Source organism: Eptatretus burgeri, chromosome 11, assembly GCF_056783735.1.
Source record: "Eptatretus burgeri isolate ZD-2024b chromosome 11, Ebu_testis_v1, whole genome shotgun sequence".
NCBI lineage: Eukaryota > Metazoa > Chordata > Myxini > Myxiniformes > Myxinidae > Eptatretus > Eptatretus burgeri.
In genome coordinates this window covers 68,211,320-68,226,319 of record NC_140971.1, presented here as the reverse complement: position 1 = coordinate 68,226,319, position 15,000 = coordinate 68,211,320, and the positions used below count along the sequence as shown (strand labels likewise).

Here is a 15,000-nt window from a genome sequence, read left to right as displayed (position 1 = left end):
GCACTCCCATATCTGATTCATGCAGGTAATGAGGTTATTGGCTGACAGATACATATCGTTGTGGGAATGACCCCTAGGGGTTAATAAATGCTTAGTAAAGTGCAGTTATTTCCTTGATGAGTGTTTTAGAATAAACGTAATTAATTGTGACGTTAGACATGTGTCACTATAACATTCAGAACGACACAGTCCTCCCTTCCATTGTCTGTATCTAGACTTATGATCCATGTTAGCCTATGCTTTCTGTTCTTTCATCTGTTATCTGTTTAAATGTTCTATTTTAAAGCACTCACACACCTTGCAGCATGAGACTGGTGGGAGAATGAAATGTGTGCCGTTTAAGGCGCCCGATTTACCTCAGACGGCTCATGGTTTTGCTGTTGTGACTCGTGCTGCAGCCGTTGAACAAGTGCTCTTGCCGTTCATCATCATCATCGTTTTACGGCCGTTTCCATGCTTGCATGTGTAAGCCGTGGTTCACCTAATGTCTTTTGCAGGCTGCACAATCCCTTGCTATCCCTCTTGTCAAGCCTTTAACTCAAAGATCATCTCTCAGCAACACATCCCATGTTTTCCTTGAATGGCTTCTAGGTCTCCTTCCATTCATATTCATATTTATACACCTCTTCACACAGATGCCCATCCCCATCCTTTCCACATGTCTAAACCATCTCAACCTACCCCTATTCATAAACTCACTAATGCTTTCTATACCTAAACTACCTCTAAATTCCACATTTGATTTCCTACCATTAAGTGTCAAATCGAAGATCCACCTCAACATTCTCATTTCATTTGGTTCACACCTCCGTTCATCCTCCTTTTTGATCACCCATGTTTCATTGCCACATAACATCATGCTTATAACAAAAGCTGCATAAAGTTTTCCCTTTAATCGGAGAGAGGTCCCACTTGATGTCTATAGGGGTAACAGCTCCCTAAACTTCCCCAGCCACTTCTAATTCTTGCATTCACTGCTGCCTCCACACCACCACCTGCACTAATCATATCACCAAGATAACAGAATTTATCTACACATTCCAGAGATATATCCCCATAAACTAACCTTTCCACTCTAACTGGAGCCACTTGTTTACCTGCGCAAACAGCACATTTGAAGTCAGGATCCACCTGCAGTCTACCCCTGATGCCACTACACCTCTTGTGCACCCAGCAGTTACAGGATTTACTCAATATTGAATTGCTACCTCCACCTTTTCTACAGACAGCACAGAGCCACCTCCCTCTTTTTTCCACACTTCCTTCTCCCACACCACTAATCAGTACTTTCGTTTTCCCTGTATTCACTTTCAGTCCTCTGACCTCCATACTGTGTATTTTCCCAATCCCTCTTCCACACTGTCAGCTGTCAGCACTGGGTCATCAGCATACAGGAGTTCCCAAGGTAAGCTGCCTCTAAGTTCCTGTGATATAGCCTCAAGAACCATGATGAACAGGATTGGGCTCAAGGCTGATCCCCTGATGAACACCCACTTTCACTTCAAAATCCTCACTCTGCACTCCATTTATCCTCACAGAGGTTTTTAGGCCATCATACATTGCCATAACTACGCTAACTAAGGCCTAAGTCACATTTGCCACGGCGGCCGTGGGGTCTACAAAATCTACAGCCACTAGCAATTATAGGGCGGCCGCAGTATTTCCACGGTCACACAATGTAGCAGTCACATATGTTTTTATTTTTCGGGTAGCCGCACAGCGTATTTATAAATTGTGGAGACTGAAAACGTGGGGGTGCCGTACGGTCTTTGATTTGATGTCGCATGGTGACCTTAGGGCATTCTTGCAGCGGCCATAGAATTTTCAAGGCAGACGCAAGGTGCCCGCAAGGCGACCGCAGGGGGGCCCTAAGGCGAACGTGCGGCCAGACGGACGGTAACGAGTGGGGGTTTTTTTTTACCAGTTCTTTTTTTTCGGCTTGTCGAATTGCTACGGCGAACGTAGAAATGAAAAAAAGTTATAACTCCACGTTATTCCACGGCGACCCCTACGGCCTGTAAAATATAGCCAAACGGCGTAGGGCCACCCTGAGGCCACCGCAGAAACTCTGCGGCCGCCGCACGTTTCTGTCTTCAGAGGGCGTACGGCCGCCGTATCTTCGCCGTAGAGCAAATGTGACTTAGGCCTAACCAATCTTCCACACGTAACTTTCTCACGGACCATTGTACCACTTCCTGAGGCACACTATGAAACTCCTCCAAATCCACAAGTATAAAGTACAGTTGTTTATTCTTCCCTGGATATTTTCGTGTAATTGCCTGACTATAAAAATTTCCTCTATTGTGCCCCTTCCTGGCATGAAACCAAATTGCATTTCATGTATATTAACACTGTCATCAGTTTATCCATGACTCTCTATACCACTTTCATTCCATGATCCAGCAACTTCAGACCCTGATAGTTGCCCTGTACTAAGGCATCTCCCTTCCATTTATAAATATTTACCATTATACTCTTCAACCAATCATCTGGGAGAGATGTCTACCTTATAATTGCATTTATAAATTTAGTGATTAAATTCACTCCAATATCACCAGATGCCTTCAGCATCTCTGCGACTATACCAGTGCTGCTCTTCGCTTTACCATTCTTCATTTCATAGATGGCTTTCTTCATCCATTCATTCTTTATCTCAGGTGGTGGGCCCTGCACCAGCTCCACTGCCTCCAGAATATCCCTGTTCCAAGAGAACTCATTTAGCAGGTGTTCATAGTAACTCCTCCAAGCATTTCTAATCTCCTCATTGTCAACCAGTACATTTCCCAAATCATCCTTCACACATTGGTCTCCTATGAGATCTTTATTTCGACCGATAATTTGCTTTGCTCTACTAAATATCTCCCCTCTACAATCTGCATTATTTATCACATCTGAAAGAGAGTCCTGTACTCATTTTTTTAGCCTTGTAAACTTTCCTTTCTTGCTCTACGTTCAGCCACTAAGTATTCCTCCTTATCCCCTCCCTTTTCCCAAATTCTAAACAGTTTTCTTATTTATTGAATTGCACTATCCACCTCATTATTCCACCGCCATGTAGCCTCATGTCTAGCTGGGCCCTTCGACCAGCCAAATGTCTTATCAGTAGCATGCAGCAACCCATCTTTTAAAGAGTCCCAACAACTATCTATAGACATATAATCCTGCCCAGCAGTCCGATCGCCACCGTTGGAAAAAAAAGAGGATGGCATGAGCGAGAAGTGATAAAAGAAGCAGATGCTAGCGATTGGGAGAAACTGTGCTTCATTTGGGTGAAGGGTCAGGCTGAGCTTCAATTCTCTCTCTGGCCATGGAACTTGCCCTGCAGTGGAGTTGAACTGCCAACCAGCTGAGTCACACCATGCAGACAAACTGTGTGTGTGTGTGTGTGTGTGTGTGTGTGTGTGTGTGTGTGTGTGTGTGTGTGTGTGTGTGTGTGTGTGTGTGTGTGTGTGTGTGTGTCTGGAACGATTGCCCTGCCATGGAGTTGAACTGCCAATAGATTCCTGCACAGCTCTACCTCCTGGCTTGCCAAACCAGCTCTCTTTCTGTCCTGTCAATTCCCTATGTATATCTCTTTTCTTGTGTGATTGATTGTGGCCAAAGGACATGGGGTATTTTAAGAATCTCCCCGATTGTTCGCTTGGTTTGTTTGAAGGCTTGGTTTGTCGAAGGTGTATGTTGGTCGAGGTCAAGTGGTGAAATTTGATTATTGTTGACAGTTTTATTTTCGACGAGCAAAGGACTCCAGTGAAGGGGTGAAATTTGATAATTATTTGCCATGTTTTATTTTAGACTAGAAAAGGTACCCGGCATTGTCCGGCATTGCCGGGTCTCTCCTCCCACCCTTTCAACTCCCAACCCCTGCTTCCTCCCACCCCTACCCTTCCCTCCCCCACCCCCCCTCCGGAGTCCCACCCCACCCCTTCCCCAACCCATCCTTCCTTCTCCCACCCCACCCCTTCCCACCTCTCCTCCTCCCACCCTCTTCCGGACTCCCTTCGCACCCCTTCCCTTCCCCTGCCTCCAGACCTCCACCCACCCTTTCCCTTCCAGACTCCCACCCCTCCCTCCAGACAAACACTCCACCCCTTCTCCTCCCTCATCCCACCCCACCCCTCCCTCCAAACTCCCACTCCTTCCCCACGACAGGTGATAGCTCATGTGTTATGAATGGTTCGAAAATGACACTTTAAAACCCCGAGTAAGGTGTATAGTCATAGAAACTGTGATCCCGTAAGGTTTTGTAGCAATTAATCTCTTGGGAGCTCAGAGGATTATCATCATAAACAAACAAACAACATCTAATTTGCTTTTATATACACAAGATAAAATCGCTTCAACCACCTAATGAAATGAAATCACATCCTAAAGGAAAGCAGATTGCACAAAAATGGTGAAACAATTCAAACCAGGCTAGACAGCTTAGAGCGAGTGTGCGTACCTCTCGGCATTCCTATTGTGGTGTGGGAATTCATTACTTTTTAGCCACTGAAAATATTTTTCAATTCTCTCTTGAACTCACAGTTCACTTGTCCCGTTACTTTACTCATTCTAATCCTCTCATTTATTTTGCCCTCCGAACTCTGGGGAGGTCCCCACAGAGAACCCGATCCTCAAATCTGAAGTCATATTTCAATTATATGCTTTAATTAGTCAATGAGAGTATATTGTTTCCAAAGCAAGGTATTTTTAGTAGGCCAAATCAAAATGGGGGCTAAAGACCCCTGTGAGGTGGAAGTGGGCTGACCAAGGATAAGCCTTTTATGAAGGTAGGCCATTAATTATCTTCAAATGGAGTGTTTAAATTTACCCAAACACTCAGTTTTCATTCATGCACTCTTTTGAAGCTCCCTTTGTATGCATGGAAGGTTTGGGGCAGCTCGGTTTCATGGTTTTTGGAGTGATGGAGGCGACCGACACACACACACACACACACACACACACACACACACACACACACACACACACACACACACACACACACACACACACACACACACACACACACACACACACACACACACACACAATTATAGATAGATGCACCTACCCTGCTTGATTAATTTGGTCTCCTGCTCTTTGTGCATGAACCGTGGCAATTGCATCATCCATAAGATGGACAATTAGCTCAGCTATTAGCGCGTGCACGGCCAAAGTCCCGCTCTACTCAAATCAGATACGGCCTGCAGCTTTAGCGCATGATTCCTAGGAGGCTCAGAAGCCCCCACAATAATGTAATGTAGCATTATTGACCCAGGACCCCTTTCAGGGCTTCAGAGCTGTCTGGCCGGCATGGCCGTGGTTTAGCGGCCCATGAGATTCAGTCAAGACTGGGTCACGTGGTGTTAAAATAACCTTCGGAGTGGGACTCTAACGGCTAAAACAATATATCCTCGTATATATTGACACGTAGCAAAACCAAAAAAAGCTAAAAATGTAGCTAGTGGCTTTCTGGATGGAGGCTGTAAGCAGCAACACCAACAACAATAAAACTGTAGCTTTGGAGCCACAAGATGGTGCCGTTCGTCAGGCAACACCAGACAGATTTTACCTTAAAAAACAACCAACCTAAATCAAATTGGGGAAAGTTCAAAACGGTCAATGGCACAGGAGAAAGACTCTGAAGCCAATGAGGTCGAAGGAGGGAGCACAGACAGCAGAGCGCCAAAGGTGATAGACCCATAAAGTCGACCAATGAGCATATTATAACATAGATGCCATAAATCCTTGCTCTTTTGGGGTGAAACCAAAGTAATTTCAAGTGAAGTCCCAATGGGGTTCATCAGGCAATGAAGATGTACAACAACCCAGAAAGAAAGCCAATTCACCCACACAGATAGTGAGTGGTGTAATACACTTCATTTACACTTCAGTAAAGTGGCAAACTCGAATGTGAATTTCATATTTTAACAAACGAGGTGTGAAAGCTCAAAGCCTTTGGTATCGCAGTATGGATTGTGCTGTGGAAACCGATCCGTCAGATCTGTTTTCAAGACGAAGTGATAATAAAAGCGTTCGATCCGACCTTCAATGGGAGCACGAGAAGAGTTTCCCGGAGTGGAGAGGAAAACAAATGGTGTAATAATAAAGAACAGATAGTCAATCAAAGATGGTATAGAAAATAATTATTTTTTTGCTTTGTAATACAGAAATGAAGAATGATTGAGCAAATTTGAGCCGCAAACACATATACTGTACATTGTTTCCTCAACGGGCAACCACTTCTGCATGCTTGGCAATCTCATCGCTCACCTATCACACATCGAGTCCAGTTCTTCACAGTCACAGCAGCAGGCAAGCAGGTGGGTCATTTCTCCTTGCAAGTTAATATATTCACAGCAGCAAAGCTCGCTTTCCCCAGCCTCTGTGGCTCTGTGTCCGCCACCGCGCCCACGATCCTTTTGCCTGTTCATGGGTGGCATCCCACGTATGCCAGTCCTTCCCAAGAAAGTGCAGCTTGCTGAGTGGTGAGGTCTGGATTGGGCGGGGGATAGGTGGAGTATATGGGAAAGAGCGGTAGGGGAGGTCAGGCAAGGGCATTTGAGACACTTAGTGGTCGGACAGAAGCTTTTCTATATGGAACTCTACATGGTAATGACTCGTGTAATCGTTAAACAATTGGTTCACTCGAGCAGTGTTCAATAGCCAGTGAGTGGCCCGATGTTCGGCTCGATTATTCGCTCAGAAACCCAAGACCTCAGACAGGAGGCCCCCTCAATACTCAAGGTCAAAGTCAAAAGAACAGTGATAAGGGAAACAGGCAGGGAGAAAGAGAAATGATAATTATCAGAGCCAGATATGAGAGAAAAATCTCAGCCAGAAATCTATAATAATAAATATCAGTGTGTGTCAGTCAGTCAGACAGTGTGTGACTCCTCCATAACTCCAAAACCAAGAAAATTAGCAGCCTAAAACTTTGCGTGCATATGAAGGGAACTCCAAGGGAGTGCATCAATGAGAATTGGGTGTTTGGGTTAAAACAGCCCTTTTCAAGATAATTAATGGCATTATTTAATTGTCCTTTAGCAAGGCTTGTCCAAGATTTAATTGTCCTTTGTCCTTTAATCTTTGGTCATTGGCACAGGAGAAAGTTGCCCCTCACTAGCATCTTAATTTGCCATTTATTTTGGCCTGCTCAACAATGCCTTGACTTGGAACAGGCCACAACGTTTTTTTTTTTCTTCACTTTCCTCACTCATGTCATCGAATGCCTGATTCGCATACCTATAAATCACTGGATACATTGCAATGCTGATAAATGCCTGGGGACGCCAGCAGTCATGGCTTTATTTCATTTCCACATAAGCCATAATCTCTCGAGGCGACCGCTAATCGCTTGCCAGGTCAGCCGTTCCTTATTAACTGTTTCATTGGAGTGCTTGCTTTTGTACTTAAGGCACTTGGTGAGCGCTTTACAAGCTAATTGGTTGTTACTTTCTAAGCCATGGCCAGACACGGCAAAAGTATTCACACTGTCACTGAACATATCGATCGACTTGAACAAAGTTCAGGCCCTACTCACATGCTGTTGGCCCCACGTTGTAGTGCATGTGGTCCCCCAGGCAGGGGCGATCGCTCCCTGAAAATGTGCAATTTTATTTCCATGGTTCCCCTTTATGTACGATCTTCTTTCATCTTCTTTTTATGACCCATCACTTCGACATAGATAGATACATATAAAACTAGAAGTGCACTCAGTAGAGCGCAAACCTCCGCCACACAATGCCTAATTCATGAGAACATATTGGGCCCGTTACATTTTTAAAATCTCATGCTATACCCTAAACACCTCTCTCTCTCTCTCTCTCTCTCTCTCTCTCTCTCTCTCTCTCTCTCTCTCTCTCTCTCTCTCTCTCTCTCTCTCTCTCTCTCTCTCTCTCTCTCTCTCTCTCTCTCTCTCTCTCTCTCTCTCTCTCTCTCTCTCTCTCTCTCTCTCTCTCTCTCTCTCTCTCTCTCTCTCTCTCTCTCTCTCTCTCTCTCTCTCTCTCTCTCTCTCTCTCTCTCTCTCTCTCTCTCTCTCTCTCTCTCTCTCTCTCTCTCTCTCTCTCTCTCTCTCTCTCTCTCTCTCTCTCTCTCTCTCTCTCTCTCTCTCTCTCTCTCTCTCTCTCTCTCTCTCTCTCTCTCTCTCTCTCTCTCTCTCTCTCTCTCTCTCTCTCTCTCTCTCTTTCACACCTCTCCCTCTCTCTCTTTCACACCTCTCCCTCTCTCTCTTTCGCACCTCTCCCTCTCAATTTCGCACCTCTCCCTCTCAATTTCGCACCTCTCCCTCTCAATTTCACACCTCTCCCTCTCAATTTCGCACCTCTCCCTCTCAATTTCGCACCTCTCCCTCTCAATTTCGCACCTCTCCCTCTCAATTTCGCACCTCTCCCTCTCGCTTTCGCACCTCTCCCTCTCGCTTTCGAACCTCTCGCTTTCGCACCTCTCCCTCTCACTTTCGCACATCCCTCTCTCGCTTTCGAACCTCTCGCTTTCGCACCTCTCCCACTCTCTTTCGCACCTTTCCCTCTCGCATTTCTCCCTCTCGATCTATCTATCTTCCACCTCTCTCACTCTGTGTGTGTCTCTGTCTCTGTCTCTCTCCCCCCTCTCTTCCTCTCTCTCCAACCCCTCTTCCTCTTTCTCTCTCTCTCTGCCTTGCACCCTCTCACTTTCTCTCACCCACCCCTCTATGTCTCTCCAACCCCCCCCAACCCCTCCTCCTACTCCCACTCAACCCCCACCCCTCCCCCTATGTCAAGGACTGACAGTTCAGTTTCTAATAAAAAACGGCTTCACCAGAGTGGAGCATGCACAAATCAGATTTGGAACGAGCCGACCGGAGGGGTGCAAAGGTCGTTTCATGTGCGAGCAGGTATGCATGCATGCAGGCAGGCCTTTGCCAGGTACATAACGAGGGTTATAAATGCTCCCACCCATTTTATATAGAAACCGACGGTTAAAAAGAAAATGTTGCTGTTTGGGCACATTTTATCACACTTCCCCGCCCCTTCCCTCACACTGTCTTCCTTGCCCCTCCCCACCCCTCACGCTGCCTTCCCTTCCTTTTCCCTCCCCTCGTGCTGCCTTCCCCTACCCTCACGCTGCCTTCCCCTACCCTCGTGTTGCCTTTCCCCTCCCCTCGCGCTGCCTTCCCTTCCTTTCCCCTCTCACTGCTCATTTTCCCACCCCTTCCCTTACACCGACCTTCTCCCAAACCTCCTCCCCTCTCCATCTCCCATGGACATCATTCTCCGGGCGGTCTCCGCATACTGTAGTAACGTGTTGTTTTAAAGTACCCCATTTTGGTCAATCCTGCACTACCTCCCCCGCCCTCCCACAACTCCCACGACCAAATGTAAGTCGAGAACCCCCACCCCCTTTTCCCCCTCAAGTCCCCCTATCAAACACAAATAAGAACCCCCTCCCCTCACGCTTACCTCCTCCCAAACCCCTCCTTACTTCCCCCTTCCACCTATCCTCTTTCCCCCATCCTCGCTTCCACCCTCTCTTCCCAGAGTGGACAGCAACATTTGGTGAGGCGTTACTCTCCCCAAACCCCTTCATAACTTCCTGCTTACTCATCCCCTTTTTAGCTCCTCCACCCCTCCTCCTCACTCCCCCACCCTTCCTCCTCACTCTCCCCTCCATCCTCTCTCTGCCTCTCCTCTCTGTCCTCTCCCTCCCCTCCCCTTGCCACTTTCTTTCTCCCCTATCTCCTCTCTCACTGCCCTTCCAAGCCTGCTGTGGGCCTCGTGGTTCGGGTGGCTGGCTTAGGATCTCAAAGTCCTGAGTTCATGCCCTGTTGGCTGCTGAACTAACACCAGGTGGGGTTGATGCAGCCTGTCATTCTTCCAAGTTTGGCGAAATGAGTACCAGTGTACTGGTGGAGGGGCACAGCACCAGCGGCACACCCGTGCTTCCAAGAAATGATAGATACCCAGCAGCCAAACTCGAGAATAGAACTCCTCTCCTTCCTCTCTTTCTCCCTCTCCCCCTTTCTCCCCTCTCCCCCTTCCCCCTTAATACCTCTGTCAGCGAAGCGACGACTTGGATTTGCTTGTTGTAAATAAAACATAAAATAACGTGAAAGCAGATGATTCAAAAAATGTACAGTCATGTGACATATGTCATATTGCAGTGTTTACCACTTGACGCACTGTTCACTCCCACTGAGTATCACAGATGTGTGAATACTTCCTGGGACTTTGTGTCAAACTTTTGAAAGTACCGTACACTACTTTACCGTGCACTACTTTACCGTACACTACTTTACCGTGCACTACTTTACCGTGCACTACTTTACCGTGCACTTTACCGTACACTACTTTACCGTGCACTACTTTACCGTACACTACTTTACCGTACACTACTTTACCGTGCACTACTTTACCGTGCACTTGAAGGATGTTATTGAACGTAAAGTCCGAATTCTTCGTTAGTAATAACCATGGGAGACACCACGAGTTGACCAACGGGTTGACGGAAGACCAGGCCGAATCGAGGGTACCCTCGGACCTCTGATCGGAGAATTCCAGTTCCTGGTTCGAATCGGAAACCTTCCCCCGAGCCGGAAACACCTTCTCTTCCGTGCGGCCCGGAGCTCACAGGAAGCGGCGTGTGCGTGCGATTCGGTTTCCTAGCAACAGCGCAACATCGACTGGAACCTGGGGAGGGTGTATAATTAAATAAAGACGGGTTTCTCGCTTCTCACTGGAGTGTAGTTACCATGAAGTGCACGGTAGTTACCTGTGTTCCCCACAAAGACCACATTTGTGCTTTTCCTTCATTCGAATTTATTCACAGCTCTGGTATTTAAATATGATATCGACCAATGAAGTTGAGGAGAAACTCCTTAACGGAACGAGTGAAAAAAAAACACCCCGAACAAGACGCCAAACGAGTGTTTTTACCGAGCCACCTCCACCTGCTCCCTTCTCTGTCATTCTCATACCATTAATCATTCATTCATTCCTGGGATTTATTACACTACACTACCAAGCAGCTTGTTTTGTGCTCGCCAGGCGGCTTAAGCACTCAAGCAAGCGCTCCAATGAAACGGTTGATAAGGAACGGCTCGCTTGCCAAGCGGTAGCAAGCTGATTACTAACAGCTCGAGGTCAATGGATTCTTGGTACCGGGCGAGGAACGTCCTTTTAAATATTCGTTCAAGCCGCCTCCCGACCTCCCAACCGGCAACTGCGTTTACTGTTTCAAGTGGATGACAATACGAGTTCCCTTATAAGGAAGTCAGGATTAAGGAACAACGAGGAATCGTTACAAAATGCAATCCCGCGTCCGTTTTGAACTCGAATCAAACGGAAGATCAAATGCTGCGTTGGAGTCATCAGGAGGAACCTGCAGGTAGTCGGATCGGATTTGGCTTTCAACTGCTACTGCTCTCCCCTCTGAAACCTATCCGGGCACAGCCAAGTGAAACTTGCAGAAAACTTTCTGCAAGAGTTCACTTCTCCCAAGAGCGAGACAGATACTAAAGTTGACGAAAACAACACTGAAAACTAGAAGGCCACTCGGTGGAGAGTATCCCTCCAACAGGCTGAACAGTTTACATTTTGTATCCCACTGATAGGGCCGGATCTGGATTTGTACCTGAACCAAAATCAAATCGGATTGTTCTCGTCACCGACCCACTCATCCACCAGGTTTCGTCTGAATCCGTCGACAACTTTTTCCCCATCCAAAACCATGATCTTTTCTACCCCCGTTAATCCACCCCAAACGCGCATTCTTCAAATTCCCTGCTTTCCTTCCTGAAAGTCCTTGGAGTGCCCATCTTGTTTACCCTGTATACCCCTCCCCATCCCTCTCCCTTCTGCAGGTCTCATCATGTCTCTGTGCTACACTGTTTTGTGCTTCCCTCTCCCACCCCTCTTGTCTCCTGCTCCCCTTGTTATTCGTTCTGTGTGTTAGCTCTAATTCAAGCCTCGACACTGTTTACAACAAGCTCAAATGAGCTAAGATCCTCGTCCTCTTAATGATGACGTCATAAAAACGAATATGACGTCATTGTGATGTATCAGGTTTGCGATAAATTATCTGTGCTAATGCCCGGCTTGATTCCCGCAAACAAAATTCAAACAGCTTGCCTAGTTTCGGAGATAATGGTATAGGCGATTTCCATTAGTGGCGATATTATGACGTCAACTTTTTTTCTAGGAAGAATTTCCAAAATCGGAGATGGTTACTGCCTGCGCATGGGCTTTCTGCATATACATTGTAAGTTTCACGAAAATCCGATGAAAACTCTGGGTTGTGAAACAAAAAAAGTCAAAAAATAGGAATGACGTCATAAAAATTGATATGACGTCATAGTGATGTATCATATGTGCGGTAATTCATCTCTGCTAATGCCCTGTTCGATTCCCGCAAACAGAATTCAAAAAGCTTGCCTAGTTTCGGAGATAATTTTTTTAGGCGATTTCCTTTAGCGGAGATATTTTGACGTCATAACTTTTTTTTCTCGGAGGAATTTTCAAAATCGGAGATGGTTCCTGTCTGCGCAAGGTATTTTTACATATATATGCCAAGTTTCAGGAAGTTTCGATGAAAACTGTAGGCTGTGAAACAAAAAAGTCCACAACAAGAAGCGGAAGAACAACAACGTGAGTAAGACTTAGAGATCCTCCACGAGGATCTAAAAATAGAGAACTTTTTTTAGATCTCATTCTCACAGGCAGACAAACCAACCTTCGTGCAGCTTCGGTGGTGGACGTAAAAAGGGTAAGATTAATTAATTCATCTTCTCCATGTTCTCATAATAACGGTTTTTCTCGACATCTCCATCACACAAGCTGAGCGGGGATTATATGTTTTCACCCCTGTTTGTTTGTACAATATATGTCTGTGAACACGATATCTCAGAGTTGTGGACAGATTCGGAGGAAACTTGGTGGACAGGTTGAGTGTGTCATAAAGACTATTTGATTAGATCTTGGTAAAGATCCGGATCCGGATCCGATAATTTTTTGAGTGATTATTCACCATTGAGAGATGGGGCCAAAAACGATGTATAGCATAATATCTCAAAAATGTTTTGGACGAGTTGTGACAAAACTATGTGGTTGTGTTGGGTATAGGTGACAATAACAAGCCAATTCGATTTCGGTTCAGATCCGACCTATCAATGGGATACAAAACGTAAACCGTTCAACCTGGCGGAGGGATGTGCTCTACCGAGTGCCATTCAAGTTCCATTTGATGACAAAAGCTCAAATGATTAAAAAACCTTTCCTCTTTCCCCCTTCTCCCTCACCCTGCTCTGACTTCTCTCACCAACTCTATAGTTATATACCCTCTAAAAAGGTGTTTCGATAAAAGATAACTCAACTAGAAGGGCACTCTGTCGAGCACATACCTCCCTCCGCCACATAATGCCTGATCCACGAGAACATATTGGGCCCAATACATTTTTGAAATACCGTGTGATACAGTACCATATCGTTTTTGGCCCTATTTCTCAATGGTGAAGAATTACTTGAAAAATTAAATAATTCTTGTTTCCAGATCTGGATTCAGATCTTCTCCAAAATCGAATTAATTCGTCTTTATCACACACCCAACCTGCCCATCAAGTTTCACCCAAATCCGTCCACAACTTTTTGAAATATCCTGTACACAAACAAACAAATAGACAAACAAAGACAAACAAACAAACAGACAGAAAGGGGTATAAACATAACCTTCTTCACCTTAGGTGGTGGTGGTAACAAGGGAAAACAATGAGCTGATACTCGGCCTTTTGGGTGGTATGAAGAATACATATGCGCAATACCAAAAGCGAAATTTTGAACCGTTTTTGAAATATCGCGTACACAGGCCAAGTTACCAAGATGGTTGCCATGGCAACATAATTCAGCCAATCACCTCTGTGATCTGAGTGACGTTGAGATAATATCATGAGGAATAGATATCTACAATATGAAAGCTAAATGTTCAACGGTTTCTGAAATATCGCATACACAAAAGTACATGGACGGTTGATTGGTCAGTAGTAGGTCGGTCAGAAACATAGGTTTCTGGATACCCGCTCATATTCATGGCCCACATCTCCAAACTTGTCATTGGGGCGTGGCACAAAAATAACTAGAAAGAGCAGTCAGAAATTGCAGACCCTCTCCAGAACTTTTGTGTGGCATTTGTGTATTAGTGTGTTCTGTCATTAATAAGAGACATAATTAGAACTGCCACTTTATAACAGCAGCCAATGATGACTGGGTTCCAAGGCGTCCTGATTTAATCGGACACCAGACCCTGACACATGACGTTTTTCATTATTATTCAATTGAATTCAGAATGGGATTAAATATATATTCAAATCAAATCAAATGGAAGACCAAATAGGTACAATCCTGCAATGGAGGAATCAGAAGGAATCCAAAGAAGAAAAAAGCAAGGATGAAGTCATCAGGAGGAACCTGGATGGGATTCACATTTCAGCTGTTTCTCCTCTACCCTCAAACCCATCCAGGCACAGCCAAATGAGCCTTTTTCAAAAAACAACAAAAAGAACCAAGATCAAAAAATTTAATAATTCTGGCCGCCAGATCATGTGTCCGATCAAGTTGAAATTCAAAACATGTATTCCCCATCACCACGAGATCATAACTGAGGAGTTTCACATCGATTGATTAGGCGGTTCCAGAGAAAACATTATTTAATATTTTCTTCAACCTAATATGGCTGCCAAACCATGTGACCTATCAATTATTCCTAAACAAACCTGTACACCCAAGGCTTGGGGAACATTTGTGTGAAGTTTCCCCTCGATCTGTCCAGCCGTTCTGGAGAATTTTTTTTTATTATAGGTTTTTGGGTAAATTCAATGTGGCTGCCAAACCATGTGACCAATGACATCATATGTTTGAATCTTTTGTTCCTCATGGATAGGCAGTCATATGTGTAAAGTTTTGCCTCGATCTGTTCAGCCACTTCAGAGAAGGTTTTTAAAGGTTAAAAAAAAATATGGCTGCCAAATCACGTGACCGATGACATCATCAAATT

At 45.3% G+C, this 15,000-nt stretch overlaps 2 protein-coding genes across 4 annotated transcripts in view; one reads left to right on the top strand and one right to left on the bottom strand.

Annotated features, from left to right (window-relative positions):
* ZDHHC23 (zDHHC palmitoyltransferase 23) overlaps window positions 1–10,643 on the bottom strand; it is a 20,210-nt gene extending 9,567 nt beyond the window's left edge. For 2 of the 3 annotated variants that reach the window (XM_085846767.1, XM_085846771.1), the window contains exons 1-2: window positions 10,373–10,606; window positions 6,253–6,474 (exon numbers count right to left, since the gene is read on the bottom strand). In XM_085846767.1, coding sequence (XP_085702893.1) covers window positions 6,253–6,422 — 170 coding nt within the window. In that variant the 5' untranslated portion in view covers window positions 6,423–6,474; window positions 10,373–10,606. Of the gene's footprint in view, window positions 1–6,252; window positions 6,475–10,372 lie in introns of all 3 variants that reach the window. The other variant, XM_085846770.1, reaches the window with a different exon arrangement.
* A 1,999-nt stretch (window positions 10,644–12,642) lies between these two features.
* The window catches only part of UQCRB (ubiquinol-cytochrome c reductase binding protein), a 41,484-nt gene continuing 39,126 nt past the window's right edge, over window positions 12,643–15,000 (top strand). Inside the window, exon 1 of the mRNA XM_085846772.1 lies at window positions 12,643–12,720. The gene's annotated coding sequence lies outside the window, so the exon portion shown is untranslated. The remainder of the gene's footprint in view (window positions 12,721–15,000) is intronic.